This window comes from Felis catus, chromosome B4, assembly GCF_018350175.1.
Source record: "Felis catus isolate Fca126 chromosome B4, F.catus_Fca126_mat1.0, whole genome shotgun sequence".
NCBI classification, from domain to species: Eukaryota; Metazoa; Chordata; class Mammalia; order Carnivora; family Felidae; genus Felis; species Felis catus.
In genome coordinates this window covers 61,169,203-61,195,683 of record NC_058374.1, presented here as the reverse complement: position 1 = coordinate 61,195,683, position 26,481 = coordinate 61,169,203, and the positions used below count along the sequence as shown (strand labels likewise).

Genomic DNA, 26,481 nt, shown 5'->3' with positions numbered 1-26,481 from the left:
CTCTGCCCTTCTGCCCCATCTCTCTCAAAAAAAAATTTAAAAATCATTTTAAAAATTAAAAAAAAAACCTTTATGACAGCTAATTAAGTCTCCAAGCTAGGTGTGGTCCATATCCAACCTGTGTGCATTAGGAAAGATCCTCTGGCTTTAGTATATGTTCCTCTCTGTGCCTCCAACCATAAGCATCACCTAGAAGCAGGGACTTTCAAGGTGGAATTCTAATGCTCTTTACAGTCATGTTATGGGCTTAACTTGGAGAAAAAAAAATTACAGTCCCTAAATCAGACAAGCACTACCTGGAGAAATTCAGACTTTGATAAGACCTTACCAATCCATTTCCTTTCAGCTTTGCCCACCAGATGGTTCCTCATTCTGAAGAATTAGTGGGTTGAAAAAAAAAAAAAAACAGAATTAGTGGGTTGAAAATCCCCTAGGAGAGTATATCCAAACTTCAACATGTTCAGACAGATGTGCACACAAATAGTAGGTTTAAATGAAATTCCCTATGATTTCATATTTCTCCCTTTTTCTCTTTACTATCCTCTTTTCTTATTTAATCTCTCTAGGTAAAAGATTTGGGTTTTTCCCCCTTCTCTTGTGGCACAGTATGTTTTCTGAATATACTGATTTATGCCCTTTGTTCTTATTCCTTGACTTGCAATTCTTATCTCTCTATTCTGTCCCCAGACTCAAAGTTTGTTGTTATGTCTGAGAAGTCCTTAGACACCATGGTTACCCAAAGGGTCAAACTGACTCTTCCCTAAACTGAGCGTTGCTGATTCATGGGATGCCTCAGGGATTGTAATAGCCACAGCTAAAATAGCTATCCAAACAAAGATGCTTAGATAACAGCAGCTATTGAAAACAACCAACCCCTGTTACAAATCAATTAGCTACCCCTTATTTGAAAGATATTCAGTATGGCATTCATACTGGGAATCAGGGCGGATGGTATTTCCTGAACTGATTTATACTATGCTAATATTTGTCAAGTAAATGAAGAAAAATATTGAGAGAGTAAAAAGCCAAACACAAAATCCAAATCTTGAGGTCATTTTCATTGTCTAATTTTCCTAATGTGTTATCAAATGCTCATCTGAATGCCTGAGGAGTGGATGATTTAGATTAATATTTACCTATGTATTTCTGTATAGAATAGAATAGAATGTAATATATGCATTTAATTAAATATTTCAACAAGACTTTACAGCCTATAAGGTAACTTCACATGTATTATTTCAGTTGATCATTATGACATGCCTGTGAAGTATGTGCTAATGGTGCCCCCATTTCACAGGTGAATAGACTCTGACTCTGAGAAGATCTTGTGCCTTTTTAAAAACTTCTAAAACTAGCTGATAAAAAGAAGAGACAAGACTAAAATCTAGGTCTTTAGCTCACTCTTTCCATTGCTCACATTGCCAATATACATTCATGACAAACTGTAGTCCTCATTGCCTAAGCAAATGTAGCAAAAATTAGAAGTCAACAGGTTGCAGTTCAGATGCCCCTTCCTTTATATGGAGGCTATGGCTTTTCCTTCCTTTGTATTCTCTTTAGTTTAACATAAAATCACAATAATGTTTCCATAGGAGCATTGGAGAGTACTTAATGAATGAGCAATATTCCCATGGAAACTGTTTAAAGGCTGGCTGAGTGACACCAGGGAATGTTCTTCCATTGAAATTGCTAAACACTCAATTTTCCCTCTGATTTTCATTTTTTATGCATTCATCAGTGCTCTAATTGTTTGAGCTTCATCCTTTAAATCAAGAGTGTGATGCCTTGTTGAACATAGGATTGTCTGATGTCCCTTTTAAAACTAACACATCAGGTCATGCTGCTCTATTATCTCCAGTTTATGATATGAATGTGAGTTTCTACTTTGGCCCTTTGTGGAAAATGTTGCCAACTTGTATTCTTCCAACAGTGTCTATTAGAGCTTGAGATAGGTTCCATTCAGACACTCTTCATGCCAAGAACTCTAGGCCAAGATCTGTGATAACTGAACAGGACAGCAAATATGATTTTCAAGTTCTATCTAAGGGTACGTTTTTGACAGGCAATGTAATGTTGCTTGCATTTTAGGTTTTAACCTATTGAGCTATGCAATAGCCTTATTTGTCAGGACTGGGAAAAAAAATTCAATAATAAGGTTTCATGCATTCCCAGATGTCTGAAACTCCAATGAAAGGTCATATACAATATAATACAAGATAGACTTTGTAGATCAGATTTATTTTAGGTTTTTAATGTAATTCTGCATTCTTCTGAATTAATGTAGCAAATATATTAAGCTCATAACTCCATGGTGAAGTGGAAGGCTACTGCTCTGAGCTATTGTAAGGAAAATGTAGCACTTAAACCACAGCTACAACAGGTCATTTGAGGGGAAAATGTGGTTTCAAAAAATAACTGAAAAATGCATTCATAGACATTATTATACAATTGAATGTGGCAGTCAAGGAAACCAGTGGGGAACTGACTCAGGTATGATACTATTCTATCCAACTCATCTGCCATGACAATAAAATGTATTTACTTAGTTTAGCGGGGAAAAAAAGACAAATTCAAGATATGTAAGCCTTTGATTAATGATTCAGCTATGATGGAACCACTTACAGGACAATAGCCAGGAATCCTTATGGAGGTATGGTAAAATACCATTCTCCACTCTGGCTGTATGATCTGATAATACAGACTATTTTAATTGTGTTATAGTTTGGGAGGTAAAATGCACACAGGAATGAAAATAGGACCTGCCTTTGATGGTAAAAATAATTCATTTCTGGGCAAGTCTAACTTATTATTATATAGGCTATTTTAAAAGATTGTTGGGTAACCTGACATTATTTTCATTTATTGGTAATCCTGGTAGTTTATTGATATAATAAGTGTGTGCACTCATGAAGAAAATTGCCAACTCAGGGCAGAAATCTGTTTTATACAAAAAAATTCAAATATGTGTATGTACCATGATGGGTATTTAGAGAAAAAGTATTCACACCTTTTAATCTTCATTCATTCCTTGTTTGAAAGATTTATTGACTTCCAACCATGTGCCAAGTGCTGCTCTAGGTTCTGAAGGTACAACAAAAACAGACAGAAATGTTGGCTTTTATACAGTCTGCATTTATTCCAGTGGGAGGAAACAGACAATAAACAATGTGAGTAAAATATATAATATGTCAAAATTTAAAGATTTATAATAAAAATATTAGTCAAATATTTAGTACACAAGAATTAAGAGATTTAGAGTTCTGAAGAGACTGTAAATCCCATGTCATTAGTGTAACCCCAGCACCTACCACAATGCCTGGCCTAGTAGATATTGAAGAAATATTTGGTGAATGCCTGAATGAACAAGTGAACGGACTTTATGTTCTCTGAAAATAGCCCTGAACGCTATATCTCAGCCTCATACTAGATTTTCTTTTTTTTTATCCGCTTATCTCCAAAAAAGATTTGAAGTAACTTATAACAAAAAGGTAAAGAATATAGTTCAAGCAATAAAGGAAGAAATAGAGTTATGATGCATGACTTTTTTTTTTAATACAGGGCTTAGACATAGTAGGTGATCAATAACCTAAATGAAAGTATATTTGATAGCAATTTCCCCAAAGAATGCATACATATTTTTCACATAACTTTTTCAAAAATACAAGATATCTCTTATCAAAAACTGAGAGGGGCATGTCCAAATGTGATTTTGAAAAAAAAGGGGGGGAAATGTTCAGATAAGGCATTATTATCAGAGCAATAATCCAAATGCATGTGACTTTCTCTAAAGTTCCAAGAGTTGAACTTAGCATAAAGTAGAATCTCAGTAAATGTTGACATAAGACCATCAGATAAAACTGATTCTCAAACTGTTTTCTATAATATGGTAACAACATCATGTAATCACCATTTTAAAAAAATGTTCTTTTTATTTTGGTCTGTAGAGTTAGACCGTTCTATGGTTGGCTTTCCAGCAAAGATGTTCAATATCTCTGATAACGAATGGTTCTTCTCAACTCAGTGTATAGCTTTCAAGAACCCACATGGATGGGTGAAAGAGGGCAACAGCTGCTTAGCCAGTCACATCAGCTAAATCAACCCTAACATATCAGTGGACATGAGATATGGCAGCCAGAGCCTACATCATAGTCAAGGCAATGTAGTGTCAGACAAAACTGAATTCAAGTCCCAGTTCTAGTAATTACCTACTCTAGTTGGGGCAACAATCTATTGTAAATGTAATACTATTTAACATCTTTGCAGTCCTAAGTATAGGAGCACAATAATATTTGTAATTATTATTGAATGTGGATAGCATCTTGGCTATTTTGAAGACTAGATTTCTTGGGACATCAGCAGGAAGGAAGCAAGAAGGAAATTTAGGAAAATCATACAGTAAGATGAAAGCTAAGATGAAAAGGGTAGGCTTTCCTACTTTGGAGTAGAAACTAGATAGGGTCTTTAGATAATTCAATCATCTCAGTAGGGAGGCAGGTATTGCTTACATAGAGGAGAACAATTGAGATGTTCTGGGTGGTGAACAAAGATAAGAGAATGCATATAAGCTAGAGTCTAATTCGTCTACCCAAGTCCATATCAGCAGGTACTAATTCTCCTATAACAGTCTGTTCCTCCCTCCCCAAGTGTGTGAAGGAGTTCAAGAGATTTTCAACCAGCAGCCAGGATAGCTCATCCCCTTCTTTGAAAAAGGTCTGAAAGTTAACATTGTAAGAAAGAAAAATACCTTTCTATGTCTTATGGGCAATGGGAAGAATGGGTAGGCATAGGGATTCTTATTGATCTAGAAGGCTTTCCTTTAATTCCTTTCTTATTCCATTATTCCCCTCTCTGACTTTCCTTCCATCTTCTCCTCCTCTCCCTTCCTTCTATTTTCTCTGTTCTTACCTATCACCTCATTCTACAAGGGTCTAAGACGGAGTGATTTCCTCATTGTTATTTGCCACAGTATTCTGGGTAAGTCAGGTGCTGAGATGCTTTCAGGTTTCAGTTTGCTTGGGTTAGACCTGATGTATTTTTCATTCTTCCTTTCTACATCTCCTAATGTAGAAAAGTGCAGCATTCAGATGAAAAATACATGGGACATCAAGACAAGTTCTCCCATTGGAGAGCAGGAAACTAAACATGTGATGACTGTGAATGAACTCTCTGAGAACCAAATGAAAATCACAGAAATAGAAACCAGATGTAAGCAATCATGAATCCAGGGCAATACTCTGCCTCCAGTTTATTTTTAGCAGAAATGTTATTAAAGTCTTTTCAGTACCGTAATTAATTTTCAAGGATTGCCATTAGCCTCATAGTGTAAAATGGGACAAGAAATTTTTTGCATATAAAGTTTAGTGGAAAATATTGATTTTTCAAGTAGTTTGCTGTGTGTCTGGTGGTTGTTGGGGGCTGTTGTATGGTTTTTAGTTCTCCCAGTTTGACCTAGGAGTAATGAATCTCTCACCAGAATGTAATCCGTCTTTAGATAATAGTGGCTGTTTATATATTTAGGATGTGTCAACCTCCTCAAGGCTGGGAAGTATCATAGCCTAATATAATATTTGGCTTTCAAGTTTTGGGTGTGCAACAAGAGGACCAACAGTCTTGTTGGCTAAAATCAACCCAAGGTATTAGAGTTTGGACATGAACTTGGCCTGCCCATGCCAGAGGGAATACAAGTACCTTCTTTCAGGCTCTGAATGAAATCATTAATTATGTCAGCAGCTCCAGCGATAGACCTGGAGACACTTTGCACTACTTAGCAAACAAGCTACCTTCTCAACTGTTTAGAAGTCTGGGGAAGATCTTAGAGATCTGTACTCACTGTACTTACACAGCCCTTTCCCTGCAAATCCTCAGACTCTCCTTGATCCTGTGTCTCTTTGGTTTTACCACACCAGAGTTGGAATGAGATGAGGGAAATATATGGCTGTGATGCCCAGACTGTGTATTACAGACCTAAAAGAACATCCTGGTGCACCTTGACAATGAAACTCTTTTAAAATGAGGGTTTTTTGGAACCATATCAACCACACTTGAGTTCCTGCTCAATTTAAGGCCATCATAGGTCTTTTAAAGAGTAATTTAACTGCTATAGACATGTACATTTTTGCCTGTTAAGAACTGCTTTACAAAGAATATGACCTGTGTTTATAAGACAAAAAAAATGTTTAATCCTTTCCACAAAAAGCAGCTTCCTTTTTTTTTTTTTTTACCATTAAAAATACTGTGGCAGTTTTATGTATAATTACAGCTTAGCAGGGTGAGAATTAAAGGAGCAAAGTGCAACAAAATTCTGCTAAGGTCAGTTTAAATTTTCTTAACGTAAGTACTTTCACATAATAATTGACTTCAGTATATTATGATACAATAAAAGTCCTTATCTTCTCCCTCATTTACCACTCTTTGGGAAGTGAAGCACAAATGAAATGAAGAGGGAAATACCTTCAGGAAAAGCATGTAATACATGCACTAAGCATTAAGGAAAGAGTGGCTTTTGAGACTGAATGAAATACAGGCTGCCCCCAAATCCACCAGTTTTTAAAAGAACATACTTTCTGAAGGGTTCCCAATAGCAGATCAAAGAGATTTATAAATGAATTTTGAAAACAGATCTAAAATAATTAAAACTATGCTTTCATTTCTCAAAAGTGCAGGTAGAAAGAACTACAATTCAATTTGATCCCACAGCTATCTTCAGAAGACCTACTCAAGGCGCATAGCAGTGTTGGGCATATTGGGAAGGTAAGCAGAACACAAACAAGAGACTAACTGACTTTTTTTCTTTGTTTCGTTCATAGACAATTACGGATAGAATGTTTTCCTCTTGAAAGCAGAAAAAATAGTTTAGCAGCTTTAACAGAGCTGCTAGTGGGAAGGACTAAAACCCTCCCTAATAAATTTATCAAATTTAATGGATAAAAGAATGAAATCTTAAAAATATAGTAAATGAGCTGTTGGGGAAAAGTAATTTTTAAAAAATAAAGAAACTGGAGGAAATTAGATAAACTTCGAAGAGAGAATTCTCAACTGGAATCACCATGGGACAGAGGAAAATGCTAAATTACCAATGGGGGGATTGAGGAAGAAGCTCCCTAAGTTACGAGCAGATAAAGATAAAAGAATGAAATCTATTTACATCATTTTATTTTTTCTCCCTTCTATGAAAGGAGGGTAAAGAGATGTATAGGGGAAAGTTGACTATCAAAGGATTCATAGAACAAACTAAATTCTGAATTACAAAATAATAATAATAAAATATTATTATTCCAGTTTCATAAGTTTTAAGAAACTGGGTACACATTTAAGTCTGATTTCACTTATTTTTATAAATTGAGAAAGGGAAAGTAAAAGGTTTTATATCAATTTTATTGACTTGGGAAAATATTTAGAAGGATATATATAAAGGTTCCATTTTTCTTCATTAATTATTTTTATTTTGTAGATCCAAAAACTGAGAGAGAGAAACACTGTGAAAAATTACTCAGTCACCATACTTTCTAGTCTACACCAGGCATTCTCAAGGTTGTTTATAAGCCCATACTCTCTCACTCTCTTTTTTAAGTACCACACCACCATAAGAAGGAGGGATAAAAACAAGAAGTCATGTGTTCTAATCTGATGTCTCCTGATTTATACAGAAATATATAAAAGGTTCCGTTATGTACCAGATGTTAATTAGATATGCATCCATAAATAAAGGCACAAAAGTCAAATAAAAGTTATAAATGTTTACAACTTTTTGTAGTTTTTTGTAGTATTTAAGGGAATTTGTTATTCAGATGGAGATGGGATGGCTCAGAGAGATAAGTGGGGGGAATTGACAAGAGAAATTAAAAGACAAAAAGTTAAATGTGAGAATTAAAAAGGCAAAACATTCTTAGCCTTCAACATGTATAAGAGCTTAATTAAGTTCAGAAACAGTTCTTCATAAGAACATGTCACAAGAGCTGAGGAAAACTGACTTCACAGAGAATGGACCTACAGTATTGCAATATTATATGGGAATTTCTTTGTTTCCTCCATTGCTAAGAGCAGCAATCACAGGGCTCAGGGGTCTGGTAAATAATAAAGAAGTTGCTCCTCTGAATAATACTATTCTGCAAAGGACCCCCACCATCCCTAGGAAAGCCCTGCGACACCTGACAATCTCCCAGCAGCAGTTTCTCCAGCCAATAAAGTGGTTTTGTGGACATTACCATAGCGATACTATCCGGTATTCAGTTCGCAGATGCTTTTAACAAATACGAGAAGCATAACATGATCATCAATCAGGCTTGTTCATTTGAGAATAGAAGCTTAGAACAGGGAAGGGAAGTAGGCTGCCGGATGGACCAACGTTTCTCAAAGCAAGCTAAATGATGCTGGAGGAGGAAAGACACCTCAGGAAGGAGCTAAAAGGAAACCCACAATTTGGACTCCAGAGTTTGTTTCCGTCTATCTCTGGAATTCTGCCTCTGTGAGAACTCGTCCGGAGTTGTGCAAACGAACACTTCGAGCCTCGTGCCCGGCGCGCAACGGCTCAGTGTCTGGCTGGCTCCGGCTCGAGGGTGTCTCTGCCCCCGGCGTTGGGGGGCGGCGGGTGGTCTGCGCCTCGCCAGGACAGCACGAACACGTATGTCAAGGACTCTTAACCACCATGGACAGCTCACTGGCTTCCCCCAGCCAGCTCCGCGCTGTTCACAAACTCCACAGGAGCCACCAGCTAGGTTGCTTTTTATGCCCTGGAGAGATGCCCTGTGTTCCACGGTCTACACCCCCCGCGATCGCCAACTGCAACCACTGAGCAGCTATATATAGACAGCGGACTTCGAGAATTAATAACCCTTCTTGCCCTCACATCAGTCCTTTAAGTTGCCACTGGATTCTAAGAATCAGACGGAGAGAGTTGGCAGAGGAAACTGTTCCACGTCCCTTCATTTCCTCTCCTCGCCGGCGCGGCCCCTCACCCCGCGTTGGCTTTACAGATCGTGTTAAATGAAATAAAACAGACGGGCCCCGGGGCTCCGGAGCTGTACCGACGCGCGGGAGGCAAGCTGGCAGAGAGCAAAGCCCAGGGTTCGGGGAGGAGGGAGTGTCCCTGCACCTCCCCATGGGGACCCGGACCTGGACCGGGACAGGGCCCAGGAGGGGGTGGTGGTGGAAGGGTGGGGTACATCTGCCCCCACCCTTCTCTTTCCCCATCCCCACTGGGAATTCGTCGTCACCGTCTGCCAGGGGCTTATGTCAAGTTTGAGTCATAGATTGACCAGGAGGGAGAAGGGAGGGGAGAGCCCCGCTTGGAGGAAGTTCGCTCGCGCCTTCGGACCCTGTCCTCGGGTCACACTGTTCCTAAAGTTTCCTTTCGCCTGCAGCCAGGGCCCTCCCGCGAAGAAGGGGGAGGGCTGGGCGGGCGACTCAGAGTGTACCCGGGAGCGAAACCGCGCACAAAAACCCAGCGGTAGGGGGCGGAGCGCAAAGGCCTCAATTCTAAGGCTCCGGACAGAATGGATTCTGTGCAACAATCGGGAATCCAGATTCTCAGGGAAAGAAGCCCCCAAACCCAGGAAACGTAGCTAGACCGCCAAGGGGCTCCCAGGCCTCTGACCTTTTCAGCAAGCCTACGATCCCCGGGAGCCAAGCCTGCATCCTCCGCGGGGATCGTATCTGCAACCGGCGAGCTAATTCTGTTGCGGGAGATGCGGGGAGGCTGATAAAGATCGTCCAGGGGTGCTCAGGCCCCTTTGAAGATCCTGGACTCCTTCCCTCAGAGACACACACCTCGCCTTCCTGCGTCAGGCGCGCAACCACCAAGCCAGAAACCCCCAGAGAGGGAGAGCACAGCTTTCATGTTTGCTTTCCAAAGGCCTTCTCTCTGACAGTCCCAGGAAGGGCAGGCAGAACCCCAAGACACCATAATAACAAGCTGAAAGCGAAACAGATACAACGCCGGTCTAAGTGAGGGTACCGGATGCCTTTGTGCCGGAGAGGATGGGCACCCTACTTCCGGTGCTGCCTTGGGGAGAGAATGAGAGCTGCCCTGTTTTGCAGAGGTAGAGAATGGTGTTAGGGAGGTAAACAGCTTTCGAGGTCCCAGTGACTTCCGGGGGCAGTGCCTTGTAGATAGCAGAGCTCACTTTTTAAGAAAGGACAATTCTACTCACAGAGGAGCTGGGCCCCTGCCAGGAAGGCTGTGTGGCACCGCCCCACCCAAGATCAGTTGCAGGTTGAGGGGTTGTCGTCTGAGCCAGGTGAGACTCTCCCTGTGGTCTCGCACAAGTTCAGAGTTGCCTACTGCAGGGAGCCAAGAACTTGGCCCAGCCAAGGGCATCTATCAGGCATCAGTCCAGGATATCAGGACTCTGTTCCTAACCTTTCCCCCTACCCCCCCCCAACACAGGAGCAGCATCCCTGGCCAGAAGATGCCTCAGAAGTGTTATGACGGTTCTGAGTTTAGGAGGTGCACAGGTGCATAAGTGCTTGACCTTGGAGAACTGGCCCCTAGAGTCCCCCATTTCCTAAAGACCTTCTCTGCTCACATTGGCTCATGGCCTGGGTAGCAGGGGAGGGAAGTACCTCACTGCTGAACTTTCTGATCCTGTTTGGGGAAAGCTGAACATTGCCCAAGAAGTAGGGAAGGGTGAAGATGGTGTGAGACCCACTTTCCCAATAAGAATCTCATCAGCCTGATTCGTGTCTAGGCACTTCTCCCTGAGGCAGTTCCTGCAGATGTCAGCAACCAGTCCTGTTCCTGGAGAAGACAGCCTCTGTTGGAGTCTTATCATCTAACTACAAGAGATTTAGTAATGAAACACACCTTTTCCTATCCCTACTTGGGATTTAAAGGCATCACGTCCCTTTTATTGATACCATGAGGTCAGCTGGCAACGACCTCCTCTCAAGTCTCAGACCACATCCTAATAGAATCAAATGACAATTTTTCTTGAAGTAATTTCACAAGCTTCTCTATGTAAAGAAAGAAAAAGGAGAAGAAATGAGTTTAGTTGTTTGGTTTCATAGGATTTTAGAAATATAGCTTGGAGCTACACAGATTGGCAAATGTTATTGGTAATAAGATAAGGGATGCTTTTTGGTAAGAAGGGAATTTCTGAGCCCAGGTGCACTGTTTAAAGAGCTATAGATACCTTTCTGGTTTGTATGTTTAATTTGCTTGCTGTTTGGGCTGAGAAGGAAAAAAGGGAGAAAGGTGAAAAAGCTGAACATGAATGGTTTTTACTAAATTGCAGTAGGAGATATCCCTGGAGATATACACCAGTTGATTATTTTAACATGAATTTAGGAGTAAAAGTGTACTTAAAATTTTAGAAAATCTCTTCTTAAAATTGGGATAAAATGTTGCAGTTGGGGACAGGAAGATGGAAGTCTGGGGCTTGCTCATGGGCTAGGCATTTGTGTAGGTGTAATTCTCACAATGCTAACCTGTCTTCACATGGAAATACTTCAGATTAAAGACAGGTCTTCAAATCCTCCTATTTGCCAAGGTGCATTTAGGCGATAGCAAGGCCTAAGCAAACATTCAGCCTCTGTTGGCACTCCTAAGCACCCCCCACCACCAAAAAGAAAAAAAAGACAAAAACCCTCCTAGCGTGGAGTCATCTCATGTGTAGTCATGTGGTCTCAGCATTATCACGGAGGTTACTCAGTTATATTGGGAACTAGATTATGATGTCAGAAAATATCCCTTTCAGAAAGGCTAAAAGTCAGGGTCCTGAGTATATATTGAGGAGAATTTCTACTTAACGTAAGAAACAGGGCAGCTTAGGAGAGGTACCTGCTTTCCAATAATTGCTTTTAGTGGGAGCAGAAAAGCCTCCTTACAGGAAGTTTTTAATTCATTTAGACTTCATTTTACTTTTTTGAAGAACAACAACAAAAAATTATTTCTGGAAGAGACTGCTGAGAAGATCCCCTTCCTTTGGCCAGAAGAGCAGAGAAGACTGTAAATCAAGGAAAAGGTGAAGTAATAAATTATGAGGGAACTTCGGTATTCCAAGTATATAAAGGCTATTTATTTTTCCTGTGTCTATATTTTCTCTTTTTGTGGAGGAGAGGAAATTCTAAAAATATTTGATAGATGTTTTGCCATTAACACCAGAAAAGTGTGTGGGGAAAAGAAAGGAGGGAGGGAGAGGGGGGGTCCATTTTTGTTTCATTAGTAGAAAAAGCAACATAAATTAAAGCAGCCTATTGATGGCAGTCTTTAATTTATAATGTTCTGAGAGTAAAATGAATTTATTTACAGCATAGGTGATTTAATATTGTCAATCTGATTTTTGTTTTAACCTTTTATTGGAGGAAGGATGATTTTTTAAAGCTCGGATAGTTTGAAATTTGGCTAAGTACCTTTGGGTTTTTTATCGTGGAAGCAAATACTATCATTTTAATATTAAACAACTTGCAAGTATTAAAGGGTTCATTTGTGATTTACTTTTCTTTTTAACGTATTTCCCTCTTTAGATCTAATGATTACATTAAGGCTCCTGTTTCTTTCTGGAAAGAATTTATTATAAATCAGAAAGCGTCAGAGGTTCAAAGGTTGACATTTCTGAGTGCTGATACTTTGTCTTTTCATGCCATGCAAACAGATCTAACATTTAGAAATTCCTAAACGAGGGGAATTGTGGAAATTCCCAGATTTTTTTTTTTTTTCCAGTCAGAGGAAGCCAAGTTTTTTAAGTATGGAGTTTGGAGTAATCAAATGAGGAAGAAAGGAGCTTGCGAGAAGGGGTGACTTCAACCCAAAGTAGGCAGCTCAAGTTAACTGCAGTTAAGGAGCGGGAAAAGGGAGTCGAGATCCGCGAGGGTCGGGAAGAGGGCGCTATTTCACCCACCCTGGGTAAAATCTGTGGAGCATCAGCCAGGAAGCCAGGCTTGATAAAGGTCAGGTTCCCCCAAATCATCTCAAGTGTCCAAATTCCACTAGCCTTCTAGAGAGTATTAAAAACCTACCAGTGAGGTTGTCTATCTAGAAGACAAACATCCCTTGAATGGTTCTCAACTACCCGAGTTCATTTCAGAAAGATAGAGGAGCCCGCGGGGCGGGCGTTCACATCCGCTGCAATCCTTTCCTAGATGATACTGCCCAGTAATTCAGAGCAGTCTTTATTCCCCGCCCAATAGTTTGGGAAGAACCCCCTGCTTTCCCTTCTCTTCTCCGAGGCAGAGCAGCGCACAGCGATAGTTCCGCTTCATCTGCGGGCTGAAGCGACACGGATAGAGTCGTCCCAGAATATGTAACAGGGGACTGGGCGGGGGGTGGGGTGGGGTGGGGGCGACAGAGTAGGCTGTCCGGGAAAGGGTTGCTTAGGCTCTTTTCGGTGGGCGAAAGGGCCTTGTGCGCTCCCCAGGAGTGTAGGTCCACCTCGGCAATTCAAAGGAGGGTCTCAGTCATGAATGCGGGTTTTCTTGGACCAGCTCCAGATGTCCTCAGCTGTTCTGAGACAGCAAGAAACGCAATCTCGACCTGAAGTCTGAACCCTCTTTTACTCTTCTAAGCGAAGGATCTCCCCCGTCCTTGGCCGATGCTCCCCATTCAGCGGGTCCCAGGAAAGAGCCAGGGAGGAGGGTTCCCATCTCGCTCCCCGAGATCCCGGGCGGACTCAGGGCTCCTTAAAGCCACGGGCCAAAGGCCCGCGACCTCCCCGCCGAGTATTCCGGGCGCCCGCGCTCTGCGGCCCCGACTCCTTGGCCTCTTCCTTGCCCGCTCGCCCCCGGCGGCCTCGGGGCCCGCGCGTCCAGCCGGGCGCGGCTGCTGCGGCGCGCCGGGAGCCTTGACTGTTCCCGGCCGCCCGCACGCCCTCGGGGACCTCAGCTCGCAGATCCGCCGCGTAGTCTGCGGCCGGTCGGACCCAGCGGCAACCAGCAGATCCACCCACGCCCCCGGCCCCAGGACTGCGCTCGGCGGGACTGGCGCCCTGGGGTGGGGCTCGGCGGAGCTCGGGGCAGCGCCGGGGGCGGCGGAGCCGAAGGCGCGGGGAGCTCCGGGGCTCGCAGCACACTCCCAGCTCAGGGCTCCCCTCTGCTCGCTCGGGCCGCGCGGGGCCCGCTCGGGCCGCCCGTCGCCGCCCCCGCCCCCCGCGCGTCCGCGCCCTCGCTCGCCCCGCGCGCGTTCCAAGGGCGCCACCTCTTTGCGACTAGCTCACTTCTCCGGCAGGTTTGCCTGGGAGCGTGTGAACATTCCTCTGCTAGGCTTTCAACTCGCCTCCAACCTGCGCCGCCCGGCCAGCATGCCTCCCCGCCCGTGAAGCGGGGCCGCCGCTGCCCTGCCGCTCGGGCCGCCGCCTCCCCTCCGCGCCGCTATTAACCCGCCCTCGTTGCCACCTGGCCCTCCTGATCGACGACACGCGCACTTGAAACTTGTTCTCAGGGTGTGTGGAATCAACTTTCCGGAAGCAACCAGCCCACCAGAGGAGGTAGACAGACAGCTATGTATATATATGTGGGTCTCTACAAGTGGCTCTGGAACAAGACGGCCTGGTTCGCAAAGACGCTGACTTCAGAGGGGGAAACTTTCTTCTCTTTTTAGGAAGGAGTTAGCTCTGCTCCACGAACCTAGCACTGCCGGCTAGATTAATTAGACATTGATAGGGAAGAGGTGTAAACACGCTGCGCATCATTGATGCATATATACAACCATTTCATTGTGGTTATTATTTCAGAGGAACGTCTCTGATTTGTTGTTGTTCTTTTTCTTCCCTTTTGGTGCCTTTTTGCCTGTGTGGTTTTGGAAAAAGCACAGTTGCAGTAGCTGATTCCTAAATAAGTAAGTGCTGAGAGGCTTCAGAGAAAGTTTTTTTTTTTCTTTTCCTTTTCTTTTCTTTTCCTTTCTTTTTTCTTTGCAACTTGGGAGATGCCCTTGGTGTTGAAGAGATTATTTGAGAAGAGGCTAAGGCGGGAGCGTGGTAGTACGGGGAGATGGAGATTCCGGACTGACACTTCGGGTCCCTTTCCACTCTGTTGCAGGTCCCGCGAGCGAGAGGATACGATGCTGCGGCGGCTGGTTCAGCAGTGGAGCGTCGCGGTGTTCCTGCTGAGCTACTCGGTGCCCTCCTGCGGGCGCTCGGTGGAGGAACTCGGCCGCCGGCTGTAAGTGCCCCGTCCTCCTCTGGGCGCCGGGTGAGGGCTGGGAAGGCCAGGGGGAGAGGCCACCAGGCTGGGGCGCTGCCGAGGGCTCGCAGCGGTCACTGATGCTTCTTGCCCGAATTAAAAAGCAGGGAGATCCGGCTACCTGCCGGGGGTTGAGACCGTGTCCTTGAAACCCCAGCGGGAGAACTGGTTGAACCTCAAGGGGCTACGGTCAAGAGACAAATTTGATACGAGTTTCCAAAAGAGGGAGCGCAGAGTCTCCTTTCGACAAAGATGATCTGCCTCTAGTGAAAAATAAAAGTTTATACTTTGAGGACCTGGGAAGGGTTTGAAACCCCGAGGATTACAGGAGACAGATAACTCGGAAGGAGCTGAGGGAGCCACGGTACACATGTCTGTGTGCACTTGATTTACATGCTGAATGTGGGTGGCAGTTTGTGCGTGCAATGCAAAAGCCTTACATCTAACTTTATTATGAATGACATAATTTTAAGCATATAAAATGGACCACATTACATAATGAAGGCATATTATATAATAAAGTAGTAACAACTTTGCAATGGCACAACTCCAACATTAGTATTGATACAGTTCAGGGACGCTGGAGTGCTTGACTCCAAAATGAATATTAGGTGTGGAAACTTGTTTTTTCTTGGAATTATTGCTAACAGCTCTTTAATCTGCAGTCAAATATTTGCATTGTAGACTGAAAACTTGTGTTTTGGCATTCTCATCTGGTGGTTCTTTTAAGGATAATTTTGACTTTAACATAATCATACATCCAAGCACACCAGAGCAATATCACCATGTTGTATGACTGCAAAGTTGGAAGAACAGTAGAGTAACACTATCTTAATACAAATCTGTTGGACCTAGCAGTACGTTAATGTGTGTAATACCATGTTTGGGTGATCTTGAACCTGCAGACTCAGTATTCAGGACGGGAAAACCATAAAGTTTCAGAACTGAGAGGAGTTTGCCTCTGGAGAAGGAATTAAGGAGCTTTTACACTAACAATAAAAATAGCAATATCCAATATTTACAGTCAAGTTCATGGTGCTTCCTTGTAAATTCCCAACGGTGTACAAAAAGGCAACTGTTTTATATGTGCCCTTGGTCTATTACTATTAGAGCAGAAAATCCTTAAATGAAATTGCTTTAGACATGTCTGAACCTTGGCACCAAAATGAAAATCTATTATGAATCTCCTAAGGCAAATTGTGTAAAACATTGTACTAAAGATAAAGCTATATTGTATTCTTCAAATCAATGTTTTGCTGGTGCATTTCTGAAAATTGTCTTTAGACTTTTTGCTCCTTTTGAGACTTGTTTTAAATTATTTAAAATCCATGTATTAATAGAGATGAGGAGTGAATTTTTAAAAGCATGCTTAAATACTGGCCAAGAAATACTGTCTTGGAACAGAGCCAATTTTTTCTTTAAAGTTGCTTGAGAAATACCTGTTTTCTCTTTTGAGAAACAGTAAATGGACCATAATTAAATCCACAGTTATGACATAAAAATAGTGCTAAGTTGTCCTAAAGGCTATTTTTAACTCTTTCTTTGTTGCACCTTGCAAAATACACATCAGAAACCATTTACCAGCCAGAGACTCTGTTATAGTTTTGTTTGTGGGTGAAATATAATATTGTAGTTAAACACTCACACTCAGCAGATGGTTATAAAACTACCACAAAACATTCTTATAGTTAATGGCTAATAGATCATCAAATTACAGCCATGGTTTTTCATGAAGGCTGAAATCAACAGTAGATGAAGATGTTCCATCAAATTATTGCAGCCAAAAGGAGTTTAAAAAAAAAAAACAAGTCATTATTTTTGCATTGGTGCCAAATAACAGTAAATTTTTTGTGCTAGACAAAACATTAGTCTACTATTACATTAAATCAACCTAATTTCTTGAAAGAAATGTTAACATATAATCAAATTGTATTACTCCCCATTACTCTTCATGCCAAATATTAAGGAAATTGCTTTAGCTGTTTTTTCTAACTAGGGACTAACTTTTGGAGGGTGGTGCGGGGGGGGGGGGGGGGGGGCGGGGGGACTACTATAACAATACCACTTCCTAAGCCATGCAAAGGAAGCAATTATAAGTTGTCATAGTGCTAAGGATTTAATTAATGGGACTGGAGTATGAATAAATTGGAAGTTGCAAAGTGAGGCCTCGAGATATTCTTGTCCAGATGAACATGGCTCTGGGCAGGTAGCAGCATTTGTGTCTAAGTTAGACAGGGAATCCCAGCAAATTCAGAAACCTAAGACATAATTGGCTGATTTGCTTGGGAGCCAGACTGGGTCTATTCCATTTAATGAAAAGCATAACTTTTGACTGAGTCATTTGGGTTGGAAGGGACTTGTGGTGAGTCATCCTCACTCTAAGGCCCGGACCCTGCCTCTTGCATGTACCACAGAACTTTTCTTCTCAAACCCAGACTCCTTCCTGAGTAGCTGAGCATCAGCACAAGCATATGCTGCTGCTTCTGTGTTAGGAGAGGCAATCCTATCCCTCCCTTTACTCCCTGTGTTCCTTGATAGCTCCTTGGACATTTACTCTTCTCTGAAAACTACTGAGAGTGATTTTTCTTGAAAGCAGAAGAGCTTTATTTTGGCTGAATTTAGAGTTACCCGTGTTAAGCATTTCACCCATATTTCTGCAATTTTTTTTTACAATAATCAAAGAAGACCATAAACATACCTTGTTAGGTGTGTAATAAATGCATGAGAACCACTGTGCTGTGGAATGTGTGCAGAGGTACAGAGTAATAGACTATTATTGAGGCCATATTTGCCACTTAAATATTTCAGAATTATCCAAATTGAAAGCCTCCTGAATGTGGATTCATTGTTCCCCACCTATGTGTATCTAGTTTGTACATGCTAGTCATTTACCCTTGTGTCAGTTCATGTCTTGTTTTGAAAATAAATAGAACGTTCTATGGATCTAATTTCTTGCTGATGATAAAGATACTATTATATTCCTGATCCTCGAGCACAGTTGCCCCATCAGAAATTCATTCTTGACGATATTTTAAATGCAGAAGTCTTTGAACTGTTAATTGTGTTAACTCCATTTCAGATTTAGCACTTAAGAAAATCTGTGTTTTCTCAGTTTAGATTAACAAGTCCTCCTAAGAGGCAGAAAGAAACTTTGTAAGCCACAAGAGATATACTATTTTAAACTGGACAAAGTTGTGCCATCTTTGTAGGCTTTTTATAAAATAGAAGGATAGAATGATCACTCCTTTTCTCATGAGAACCATCCTGGGAAAGTGCAGTGCTTGGGTTAAGAAGGCACTGTGACTCACAGTTGACAGGCTGGCCAAGATGACAGACATACATGCCAGGCAGAGGGGGCATACACAGTGGTGGCCTGATTAGAACATACCAACCATTAAAAGTTTTGGCTTTGAGTTAAGCTAGAATGGGCTGTATTATACATTTGAAGAGCAATACAGATGCGGTGGTTATCTGCCAGGATTGAGAAAGAACTAAAAGCCCCTGATACTATGAGTGATCATTGGTTAAGAACTTCTTTTACTGTGACATTTTGCTAAAAGATACTCATTAAACTGCAATACTTATAAAATATGCAGTTAAATCAGTCCCATTCTTTAAAAATGTTATTAGAGAGTATAAATGTATTATACCAAAACCTCAAATTTGTATATTATTAAAAGTTTCCAGAATACTAACTGTGGCCATAAAGTAAGTGAATTTTAATCTAGTCACATGTGGCACCTTCAAAAAGGAAGAGAGACTCCTTCATGCCTCATTTAAACCAGGCTCCTGTTAAATTCGTTTCCATTAAGTCATGTCTTTTTTGAACAAGCTGCATGCCTTAAAGCCGGTCCACCCTCTAAAATACTAAAAGGAAGCTGGTATTCTGGCTATAAGATCTAGAGAAATAATGCCTGTATTTTCATGTCTTACTCTTCTTTGACTCACAGTAGAACTAGAAAATCTCTCATTCCCCCTATGGAAATCCAAACTTCTAGAAATCCTAGTTCTTTGTTTTGGTGATGAAAATGGACTTGTTAGAACAGTAAGGTTGATCTTCAAGGAAGCTGATAAATTGCTATCCATTTGCCCTTCATCATGGTTCTCACCACAGGCTTTTTTACTCCCTGCCCTTTGCTTCTTATTTCCTCAACATACACTTCTTCTTCCACAGAAGAAAGGACTGAGGAAGTTGAAAAGCAATCTTTGGTTTCAGAATCAGAGGACCTGGTTTTTGGATCCCTGGTTCTGTCTGTTCTCAATTTGAGGGCAAGGGCAAGTCATTAGTTTCTCTGAACCTCAACTTCCCCATCTATAAAATGAAGACAATGCTATTTTGATTTGTTACATCTCTCTGAGGAGTTGAAGAAGTTGTACTAATGAAGGCAGATGAGGGATCCAGATATTGTGTGTCAGAGAGGTAAGAATATATGGGGTATCACCCTGTGAAGTACCCTCAGAAACTTGTAAATGAACCACTTTGAAGAGCTCTACAGTGGTAGAAATTGGAGTAAGGTGAGGTAGAGTTGAAGCACGCATGATATGACTGATTAATGTATGTGATCCCTACATATGGTCAATAATATACAGACAGGATAATACAAGAATATATGCATGGACAATTTAAGCAAGAGTCAGGATGTCATCTAAAAGGACTGATGGAAAATTAGTTTATTCTTTTCCACTATATTTTCATTAGAGTGTTGTTTAAACAGAAAAGTCACTTCATATTTGTTCATAGAGATTTTTTAAGACAAGAAGGCTAAGTAGAAAAGTGAATTTTTTAATTAAGTACTAAGGATAATACCCTCTGAAATTCTAAATTAAAAAAAAAAACTCAATGTGGGGAAGAAATAGAAAGATCTTAAACACAAAGAAACCCATTTTAAAGAGACCACCCATTACTCTACAGAAAAATAGACATTCTCTCCCTGACACTTGGCTTTCAAATATAGGTTCTTGGCCGCCTGTAATCTATTTTATGTTAAAATTCAGTCTGTTAGGTCGTTACCTAGACAGGCTTTACTGCTCACTTCATCTTCAGCCTTTGTTTGCCTTTATTCCTACAGCTTGCTGTTCTTTGAGAGTCAATATTATTATTTTCCTACTAGGGGAGCAGTGTGTGTGTGTGTGTGTGTGTGTGTGTGTGTGTGTGTGAGAGAGAGAGAGAGAGAGAGAGAGAGAGAGAGAGAGAGAGAGAGAGAAAGAATGAGAGAGCGAGAGAAAGAGAGAGCATGCACTTGTGCGCATGCATGCGTGTCCGGGTGAGTACTCAAGTAAATTCAGCCTCCTTTTCATTTCTAGTCTAGGACTTCTGGATTTATTTTCCCAACACAAGTCTGAAAAACCTGAAAAGAATCTCAGTGGTTTCTGTCCATTGCTGAGTATAACTGAATCATAACGTTTTAAGTTGAGAAGAATATAAAACTCTCTGAATCTGACCCCTTCCTTTTAAATGGAGAGAGGCCATGAGGCCAGAGAATGTCCGTGTTCTCACCAAAGTCACAGACCTAGAGTGGCATAAATGGGATCTGGGGCTGCAGCCCCCTAGCTGCCTGCACTTGCCTTCCCACTCTGCACTTTCCCTGCTTCACAAGCTGGCTGCACTTCCAGCTCATGCTCTGTATAGGACCAAACAGAAAACTAAAGGGCTTTCCTCTTGTCTTTGAGGTCTATACCAACAAACTAAAATTGTATTATTTTCTTCTTTCCTGCTATTTTTTTCTTAAAGCAAAAGAGCTGTGTCTGAACATCAGCTCCTTCATGACAAGGGGAAATCTATCCAAGACTTACGACGACGATTCTTCCTTCACCACCTGATTGCAGAAATCCACACAGCTGAAATCAGAGCTACCTCGGAGGTTTCCCCCAACTCCAAGCCTGCTCCCAACACAAAGAACCACCCAGTCCGATTTGGGTCTGACGATGAAGGCAGATACCTAACTCAGGAAACCAACAAGGTGGAGACATACAAAGAGCAGCCACTGAAGACACCCGGCAAGAAAAAGAAGGGTAAACCTGGAAAACGCAAGGAGCAGGAAAAAAAGAAACGGCGAACTCGGTCTGCCTGGCTAAACTCTGGTGTGGCTGGGAGTGGGCTAGATGGGGACCACCCATGTGACATCTCTGCGACATCGCTGGAGCTCAATTTACGGTAAATGGCTTCTGTGCCCCATAGCCTTTGCTCGGTGCTCTCCGCTGGGGTGTGTAACGTCCCTTCCACTGTGGCTTGGACAAACCTAGAATGTCCTCCCTTTCTGTCCTTCTATCAATTGCTCCACAATTTCAAAGCTTAATGAAAGCAAGATGGCTCAGAATATTGTCTGCTTTCATACAGTGTCCTCCTATGCCCTCTATACACACCAGCATTGAATAACCCGTTTCTCTTCCTCCACCATCACACCCCAACGCCAATCCTTTACTCCTCCACTAAAGAATTTCTTTTTTTCGTCAGGCTTCAGAAGCTAGGGACCACCTTCATCATTTGCTGGAGGAGTGTATTTATTCCCCTACTCTCACACCTTGGCAAACTTTCTCGATGGTTTTTCATTTTTTACTTTTTTTTTCACTTCAGGGGCAAACACAGAAGGCTTTGATATAATCTACAAATACGACTGAATAATACTGTAGCATAGACAATTCTGAGTCGGACACATTTTTCATTTCATTACATTTAATTGAACCTTAAATTTATCTTTATTTAAATAAATGTTAAAAATTTAAACATACACTCTGAATTTATTTAATTAAATTTCCCTCTGGTTTCTACCAACACGTGAAAAAAAATCATGATTTCTGAAAATTTTTAAATGTTGACTTGGGAAGGACAGAAGTTTTTCTCATGTATCTATTTATCCACTGGCAAGTTGAAATCATTTTCTAGAGTATTGCAGTAGAAATAATAAACTTCACATTTACATGGCTTGTTCATCCTTGGCTCACAAATGCAGGTGGTAATGGCATTCATTGACTTTGGGGTCAAATACTTTAAGTTCAGATCTTGGCTCTGAACTTACTAATGTTCACAACCTTGGGCAAACTACATGGTCTTTCTGAGACTCATTTTTCTCTTATGTGAAATGAAGACAATAACTGTAACAACCTCATAGGGTTGGCTGAAGATTAAATGAGATTACGTGGGTTAAATGCTTGTCTTAGTAAACAATAAAGTGCAACTTGTTGTTTTGGTGCTTTTAGATCTAGTGCTGATTGTTTATCTGGATATGTGTGTTTCTGTGAGGCAAAAAAGCAGCAAATATTAATCTCATTTTATAAACTAGAAAACCCAGGCATTCCATGGCTGAAGGACCTGAGTAGTCCTGAGAACTGGATTTCCCTATTTCTGGATTTTTAGGCCAGGACTATGTTAGTGTCGCCTCTTGATTCAGATGTTTCCACCAACAGGATCTTTCTTGCCTTTTTACTTTTCAGTACAAGTCTTCTGTGGGCTTTGAAAGAAAGGGGAAACTATACAAGGATGTGTCATATGCAGCTAATGATCTCATTAATTAGAGTCCCATGTTACTTCTCCAGGCCTTTCCTCTTACTAGTAGAGATGGGATTACAGGGTGATGTTTCAGAGAGGAGTTTGAACTTGTTTACCATCACTTCTCTCTTTGAGTCAGGTTGACAAAACTCATCATTAAATAGCGTAAAAAAGGATAACTATATCAGACAAATAGTACAGCTTCAGTAATTAACGAGTAATGACACTAGAGGAACCTTTAGCAGAGTGAATGACCTATTCTGCAAATATCTAATGGATCTATAATGTGTAACCGAACCTATGCATCTTGGCTCAAAACACATATTTAATGTATTTTAAGAAAGGATCCTTATATTTATAGCTAATGCAAGGGCTTTTTTGCCAGAAGCTATTTTTACCATTGTCTTACTCTGTGTGTGTGTACATGTATATATATTAGAAAAACAAAAGTATAAATACTTTTTTTATGGATTTCATTTATTCAAGATTTGAAGTATCTGGGAATTTAATGAAATTCGGCACTCATCAACTCTTATGCCCAAAGCTACCCCTCTCGTAAAGGAGACTAGTAAAAATTAGGCAGCGGCCTAATCAAATCCAGACCTAGGACTGAAAGAAGGAGAACGTTTCTGCTTCTCCTTTCTGTTTCCCGGTTGTGAGGGACATTCATGGAAAGCACTGTTTGTTTGGCAGCCGGATCTTGGCACTCTCCCAGTACAACCCAACCGAGGTTCAGGGAAGATCGGGGAAATTTAGGAGTGTACTGGTGAGAATATATGGGGCCAGGCAAATGTCCTAATCCAAATAGAATCCTTTCAGAATAACTATTTTAAAGTTTTGTAAGCAACCAACCTTTTATGAGCGTCCTGTCTTTAGTCTCTTTACATTATTAGGCAATGACCTGAGAGGTCTGATGAACTGGCAAGCATGAGCTTTATTATAATATAAGTAGTATTTCTTAAGAGAAACTACTGTACTAAAACTGTCTGGCTCCTTGCACGTGAACCAGTGGGAAATACATAGTTTAAAGGTTGGAAATTACATTTTGGAATTTTTGATGTTGCAAATGAGATGTCCAGATACAATAGGACTCGTTTAATTGAGACCATATATTTTTTTCTTGATAAATAGTGACTTAGAAATAATACAAAAGCTTTTCAATATTTAAAAAACTCTAAAGTGTTGTCATATGCACAGACACGCACTAAACATACACGTATACTTTCAGGTCATGTTTTATGTTTTACTTGGCTATCCCAATACGTGCTTTTATATATAGCAAGCCTACAGGATAGACAAGGAGAAATACAATTAAAAGATCTTTTCCTTGGTCCTTTTTTAAATAATTATTTTAACGTTTATTTTTGACAGAGAGAGAGCGTGCACATGCACATGCACGAGTTGGGGAGGGGCAGAGAGAGAGAGAGGGAAACACAGAATCTGAAACAGGCTCCAGGCTCTGAGCTGTCAGCACAGAGCCCAACAAGGGGCTTGAACTCACAAACCATGAGATCATGATCTAAGCCGAAGTCATATACCTAACTGATTGAGCCACCAGGTGCTCCTCCTTGGTCCTTAATGTATTCCTTTTCTCTTTTTTTCCTTCTGAAAACATAATTGTGGAAAATACTCTTCATTCCCTCCTTGCCTGTGTTATTCTTAAGTTCAATTCACTAGATACTGTTCAGTAAGAAAACATTTTAAAATTGGTACAGCACACAAATTATTGAGTTTTACAGTCACCTTTAAGATTGTATTCATAACATACATTCACATCCGCCAGCCATTTAAAATTTAATCTTAAATTATTTTCTCTACAATTAGGAGCTATTTTACCGTTCCAATCAAAACTATTGTTGAAGAGGTCAATTTTTTTAAGACATAAAAAATACCCTCAATGCTCAACTTGCTTTTCTTTAAGCTGCAGGTAGAGTTCCTAAATTGTCAAGAATGGGCTCTCCTGTGGGTCTCACCCCCATATAGGTCTGCCATGTAAAACTCTGCCCACACTCTGGCTGCTAATGCAATGGCACAGCCAATCGAATTCAATTCTATAGGTGTTTCCTTAGAAACTACTATGTATTCAGTGAAATATACTACACAAAGAGAAGAGAAAGGGAGAGAGAAAAGCAGAGAAAATGTTGCTAGTCCATCTTAAAATACTGTGACTACGGTGTTTTAGAAGGGGTTAAAAAAGGTGTCAGTCCCAAGTGGTAATTTATTCTGAGTAATAAACAGCTTGAGCTGAAATACTGCCGTTTTATGCTTTTATATCAATTGATTCTTATACTCTAAGTTAGGCTTTCCTGATTTCTAATTGTAGATCGCTTCTAGAAACCAGCAGAATGAGAGCCAAATAATTCTTAGTTTTGACTTCACAAACTAAAATCCAAAAATAGTTTCATTCATTAGTGTTTAAGGACAGCTAAAGGAATGGCCGATAACATAAAATCAACCAAGCATACTGTTTAATTACACATCCTTTCAACATTTACTCCAAATAACACACTTTACTCTCTTAACAGTCATTATCTTAGCAAAAGATTGGCCAAATGGAAACCTAAACAGAATTAGTAACATTTGGGTCACCCTTGGCAGGCATCACTGGGGAATAAACTTCTAGCAAGGTGTATTTGATGATAGATTGTACAACCTAGCCTTATTTCCAAACTCTCAAATGTGTCCCTTCTCTTCCCAAACTTTCCAGTTGGCAGCTTTGGGAAATTCTCCTAGGGTCTCCCTTTTCAGACAAAGAATGTAGAATTAGAAATGCAAGCCCTTTCTCTTTCTGTACTATGTTGACCATTGGATGGTATTAAAGACCCTGCCTGTAGCAAAGATTCTGGAGAGTCAGATCCCAAAGGTGCCTCCTATTGGGAATATTCATAAGAAATCCCTGGAATCTTTTCAATTGTGATTCTATGTTCCTCTATTTTTTATGCCTTTTTATTTGTCAAGGAGAAGTAACCTATTTTCTCTTCTTCTTTCCCTTCCTTCTCTTTTCAGGAGGCATTGAAATCTTTAGCAAAGACATTCAGAGGACGTATTACAGGATTCTGTAATAGTGAACATATGGAAAGTATTAGAAATATTTATTGTCTGTAAATACTGTAAATGCATTGGAATAAAACTGTCTTCCCATTGCTCTATGAAACTGCACATTGGTCATTGTGAATATTTTTTTGCCAAGGCTAATCCAATTATTATTATCACATTTACCATAATTTATTTTGTCAACTGATGTATTTATTTTGTAAATGTATCTTGGTGCTGCTGAATTTCTATATTTTTTGTAACATAATGCACTTTAGATATACATATCAAGTATGTTGATAAATGACACAATAAAGTGTCTCTATTTTGTGGTTGATTTTAATAATGCCTAAATATAATTATCCAAACTGATTTTCCTCTGTGCATGTAAAAATAGCAGTATTTTAAATTTGTAAAGAATGTCTAATAAAATATAATCTAAATTACATCATGAGTCAGAAGGTGAATTATGTATATACCCTTTAAGATTTCTACTAGAAGGAACATGATGTAATTTTTTAAACTGCATTGAATATGGTCTTAAGTATAATATGTTTATATTGGTACATATTCCAATATTTTCACATTAGCTTTTAGTTTAAAAACCACCTAAAATGTGTTTTGTCCAGTATTTAAGTTCAATTCAATAGAATGGCTGAACTACCTAGACATCCTTTTATGAAATACGTCCAATTTGAAGTGAAGACAGGAGAGGGCAGGAAAAAAAAAAAGAAAGAAGTCAAGAGAAAATATTAAAAATTACTCTCTGAAACTTAGTCCAGCCAGAAATGGAAAAAAAAAGGAGGCAGATCAGGAACTTTAAGGCCAGGGGTAATTTTCGCCAATGTTAA

General features: G+C 40.6%; 1 protein-coding gene across 4 annotated transcripts; it reads left to right on the top strand.

Annotated features, from left to right (window-relative positions):
- Nucleotides 1-11,778: 11,778 nt before the first annotated feature.
- On the top strand, nt 11,779-26,076 carry PTHLH (parathyroid hormone like hormone). 4 transcript variants are annotated; one of them, XM_006933588.4, is made up of 5 exons: nt 14,305-14,417; nt 14,739-14,767; nt 14,968-15,090; nt 20,843-21,265; nt 25,604-26,076. In XM_006933588.4, exons 3-5 carry the CDS (start codon nt 14,990-14,992, stop codon nt 25,611-25,613), a joined length of 534 nt encoding a protein of 177 aa, XP_006933650.1. In that variant the 5' UTR covers nt 14,305-14,417; nt 14,739-14,767; nt 14,968-14,989; the 3' UTR covers nt 25,614-26,076. The 4 variants fall into 4 exon arrangements, with proteins under 4 accessions (XP_019690307.1, XP_006933649.1, XP_006933650.1 ...); XM_006933589.4 differs by having other exon boundaries at nt 14,326-14,417; nt 14,744-14,767; XM_019834748.2 differs by lacking the exons at nt 14,305-14,417; nt 14,739-14,767 and adding an exon at nt 11,779-11,960.
- The last annotated feature ends 405 nt before the right edge of the window (nt 26,077-26,481 follow it).